Source organism: Anticarsia gemmatalis, chromosome 27 (assembly GCF_050436995.1).
Source record: "Anticarsia gemmatalis isolate Benzon Research Colony breed Stoneville strain chromosome 27, ilAntGemm2 primary, whole genome shotgun sequence".
In the NCBI taxonomy this organism is placed as follows: domain Eukaryota; kingdom Metazoa; phylum Arthropoda; class Insecta; order Lepidoptera; family Erebidae; genus Anticarsia; species Anticarsia gemmatalis.
The window spans coordinates 4,635,257-4,640,219 of record NC_134771.1 but is presented as its reverse complement, the minus strand read 5'-3'; the positions used below and the strand labels follow the sequence as shown (position 1 = coordinate 4,640,219).

The 4,963-nt window shown below is 36.4% G+C and overlaps 1 protein-coding gene across 1 annotated transcript in view; it reads left to right on the top strand.

Annotated features, from left to right (window-relative positions):
* Positions 1-315: 315 nt before the first annotated feature.
* LOC142984444 (adenosylhomocysteinase-like 1) overlaps positions 316-4,963 on the top strand; it is a 60,634-nt gene continuing 55,986 nt past the window's right edge. Inside the window, exon 1 of the mRNA XM_076132040.1 lies at positions 316-941. Coding sequence (XP_075988155.1) covers positions 692-941 — 250 coding nt within the window. The 5' untranslated portion in view covers positions 316-691. The remainder of the gene's footprint in view (positions 942-4,963) is intronic.

Below are 4,963 nucleotides of genomic sequence, written 5' to 3'. Positions count from 1 at the left end.
AATAGTGCTGTGAACAAAGAGTTTCGAATAGAATTCTCCTGACTAAAACCGGTGTTACCGGTTTTTATCAAAGAGGTCGCTGAAACAATAGATATGCAAAATATTATTCTTTTCTTATAGTATGTTAATAATATATGAAAGGGTTTTAATAAAAGGATTTAAATCAGGGTAGAGGCGTATTTTATATTCTTTAGTATTTAAGCCAGTATGTTTGCAATTCTGAAAGACCGAAACTCTTCCGGTAAGCTTTCGGTGTACAATTTGATCAATCTCTAGCTGAAAGCCGATCGAAAAAATGACATTTCAGTTGCGGGGGTGAAGCATGGAAGTGGGGTGTGCGTTTTTCTTCGGGCGGATAACTGAAGAAATTGTATTTTTCTCTTGTTCTATTTAATTTTTAAATTTTCCGTGTATTTGCTGATAACAAAATAACGTCATAGTATGATATAAAATTATTTTTGTACCGCGGAGTGTTCCCCCGATCTTCAAATTTATTTTAATCGCCACTGCGGTTGTTTGTACTGCTGTTTTTATTATTGATATTTTTATTTCACCGTTCAAGTGCCCGTTTATTTTGAGTATCCATAAAATCGAAGCTGTTATATAGAAAGGAGGTTTAAAATAGAAAAACCGTAAAATCTAATAGGATTAGTAGGTGAAAAAAATATATTTAAAAAAATAAAATTCAAATATGTCTGACGGCCACGGGGAGCCCAATCAGCTGAATCAAATAAGAAAGGAGAGTGTTGCGGCTGCTAATGTGCCGAGCGATAGTCCTGTGACGGACCCTGGGCAGGTGCGAGGCGGGAACACTGACGCTGCTGCAGGAAAATTCGAGGGTCAGCGCGGGAAATCAGGCGCTTTGAAAAAATCTGCTCGTTATCGCAGTAGATCCCTTTCGGCGTCCTCAGCGGATTCCTACAGCTCTACATCGTATACCGGTGAGTAATTTAATTAGTTATCTAATTACCAATGTTTCGTGAATGAGGAATTTTTTTCGTTGTACGTAATTTAATTAAAAACTCGGAGTTATACATTTGTTTACGTTTCGTATGCCAATGTTTATAGTATTCTGCCAAGAAATCGTTTCGGAACCGTTGTGATGCAGAATCTCGTAGGTCATGGACCTGGAGGATACCTAAAGGGCCCCCTTAAAATAAGCTGATTTTTTGATTAAAAAAATATATTTATCCATGGACATTTTTAGCACTGGACTTAATCACATTTTGATATAGAGGTGGTAAAATATCATAGAGTTAGGGATGTGACGTTTTAATAATTAAAAAAATTAAACCATAAATAAGATTTTATTTTTTTAATTATTTTTTATTGAGACTGTCCTTAGAGCTAGAATTTTTATAGGAATGAAGCATTTTAATACTTTGATTAACTTAAGAGATACATTTTCACCCAGGATTAAATTCTATGCGATTGGACAGTATCCAAAAAGCTCCAGTAGGATGCTAATAATTTTTACATATATTTATATATAATTTTCTATTATTTAGTAGCTTTTAAAATATTTAATTAGGGCCATTAAGCTCCAAGAAACCTGTATTTTTTTATTTATGTATTTATAACTACCTTACACTAACAGTATCTATTACACATGTAAGGGTACATTAGAAGTTTCTTAATAACAAGTATAAGGTTTACATAAGCTACAAATATGATTTATATTATTATTTCATCCTAGAAATACATTTATTAGGTATAATTAAATTTAACATTACTATGGCTAATTGCCAAGTGCAATTAAAAGCGCCATTAATAATATTTAATGGATATTCTTGGTACTTGCAATCTGTTTTTCTGATAGAGCTCTTTTTATTACTTATAAAACATTATTAAGTTTTGTCCATCACTGCGAAGGTCACCTTTAACATAACTGTATATGTACTTAAAATATATGTAATGAACTAATCCCTGGTTTCTGAGTACATTTAGTGGTAGTTTATTTATTCAATAGCGTTTTTTTTTGTATAAGTTTTAATGCCAATGAATAGATAAACTGCTGCTAAATGTACCTCAGAAACTGTGGGTAAAACTTTTATTTAAGTAAAAATTATTGATTGTTATGACACAATAAAGTATAGTTTTCAGTCTTGGAGATCATATTTTATATCCTATTATATCTACTTTAGGGATGCTCGGGGTCCCCTGATAACTCTTTCATAAATATTCCCCTATATTTGACCTTGGCAATTAAAACGGAAATAATAAAAAAAAATGAAGGTATTAATTTAGGCATTCTCAAATTGGTCCCACGTTATTGCTATTTTCCAGACATATTCCCTAACACCGGGCTACTTTAGAGAAATATCCTCATATAAATTTGGACATATTACCAAACCTAAAACTGTTAAGGAATATTCTTGTATAAATTTTAAAACACCCATAGTCGCCTGACCTGAAAATCGAACACGAGATCTACAGTCAGCTGTCGGATAGACTACTGACCGCGCCAGAAAGGCAGTACTCACTCACTCATCGTATGGTTAGTGGCCAACCTAGTGTCAAAGTTGTTCATGCCGCCCGAAGGCCTTTGACGTGTCTTAACGACTGATATCTTAAAGACAACAACCGGGACCGACTTTTAACGTGCCCTCCGAAGCACGGAGACGCCCAGTTCAAATACCACTATGCAGTCACCCATTTATGGAATGACCGCGCCAAGGTTTGCTTAACCCACAGATCGTTTACCGAACGGTGAGCACAACTAGCTATGGGCAGTTCATAATACTCTTCATAAGTAAATAAATTACCCGCGTCGTTTACCACGAGTCTTCCGTTGTTAAACGGTTTTCAATCAGGTAGTGCGGAACGGAACTAATAGGATAGTAAACTTTTATTTGCTTTGCCGTTTCCGCTCGTAAAATATTGACGAGCTACCGTTTAAAGCGTAGGTTCCCAAAGTGGGTGTTACCGCCCCCTAGGGGGAGCTGAAGCATTTCACGAGGGAGTCCAAAAACATAGGTATTATTATGATAAATAACAAAAAATCGGCCAATTGCCAGTCCGATTCGCGGACAAAGACTCTGTACAAAAAAAATACGAAAGAAATACATTAATTGTATTGGGACCTCCTCTTAATGTATTTTTTTTTTAATTTTTATGGCAACGGAAATATCTAATTTGTGAAAATTTTAGCTTTCTAACTATTACGGTGTATGAGATACAGCCTGGTGACAGACGGACAGACAGACAGACAGCTGTGGCTTAGTAATAGCTATAAGTTTTTACCCTTTCGGTACGGAACAGTAAATCACGTAAAATGTATGTAAATATCGAGTAAAACGGGCGCTGTATTTGCTTCTTTTTAGAAAATGGGGGCGGTAGTTCAAAAAGATTGGGAACCCATGGTTTTTCTAAGGGCTTGGTTACAGCATAAAGTTTTAGTATAGCGTGCGCTGTAGAAGCAGAAGCTCGCTGTAAGCTGTTAAGCTAAGCTTACGCTATCGTGGAGTTTTCAAGCTTAAAATAGTGTTGAAAGAACTGCTTGCTTGAAAGTTTCGTAACGTGGACTTTAGTGAGGATTTCAAGTGATGAAGTATCAGAGTTTCGATGGGGATCCTTATTGTGGTATGTTATGCATAAATTGAGAATATGCTATGAAAAGCGACAGTTTTGATTGTTTTTGTTTGGCATTTAGTATAAGGACGTATGACAAGATGTATGGATGTGAATGAGGCAAGGGAAGTTTGTAAGGATCGTACCACTACGGAAAAAAGCTTTTATGTTTGTACGACTCGTAGTAGTTTACGTATATTAGCACGTAGCGTATTTTCGTCGCAATATGCCTTTTCATTGTTGTATTTCATCATAATTTAGCCATCTGACTGCTGTGAGTGACTGCACAGTGGTATTTCAGTTGAGCGTGTCCGTGCTCGGAGTTCACGTAAAAAGTCAGTCCCGGTTGTTGTCAATTGAGATAACAGTCGTTAAGCAACGTCAAAGGTCTCTCGGGCGGCTTGAACAACTTTGACACTAGGTTGACCACTAACCATACGATGAGAGAGAGATTGTATTTTATCTATAATGAGAAGCATGTAGAAGTATGTGAAAAATTACTGAATGCTCACTGAAATTTCCCTGTAAAGAAATAAATACTAACCACGTTAATGCAAATGCAATAGAAGAATGGTGTCAAAATCGTTTAGAAGCCATGTGCAGTATATGCATCTTCATGGGCTATTTTTGTTAAGCGGCCGCGCACTGCAAGCTGGAAATGTGTTTACACTGTACATACATATATCCCAGAATAGTTTATAGGTAATACGAAACATAGTTTGTATTGTATTGATGCTTTTACACTATTATGCATTCTACTATCCTACTAATATTATAAATGCGAAAGTTTGTGAGAATGTATGTATGGATGTATGGATGTTTGTTATTCTTTCACGCTATGTAGGTAGCTGAAGACTCAGAATAACACATCTATAGGCTACTTTTTATCCCGGAGTTTCCGAGGGATCGAGATTTACACGGAAAGGGTTTCCACGCGGACGAAGTCGCGAGCGGCCTCTAGCAAACCACGATTACGTATGTAGGTGTAATGGGACATATTACGTCTATACCTACTAATATTATAAAGCTGAAGAGTTTGTTTGTTTGGTTGTTTGAGTGATTGTTTGTTTGTTTGAACGCGTTAATCTCAGAATCTACTGGTCCGATTTAAAAAATGCTTTCAGTGTTAGACAGTCCATTTATCAAGAAAGGCTATAGGCTATATATCATCACGCTACGACCAATAGGAGCAGAGTACCAGTAAAAAACGTTACGAAAACGGGGAAAATGTTAACCCATTCTCTCTCATGTGACGCAAGCGAAGTTGCGCGGGTGAGCTAGTTATCCATAATTAGCGATTCAACCACAAACAATTAGTACGGTCATTACTGTCCTATGGTCCTAAGCTACCCTTGTCTACCCAAGGTCTTATTCTTCAGCCGCACGAAAGGAA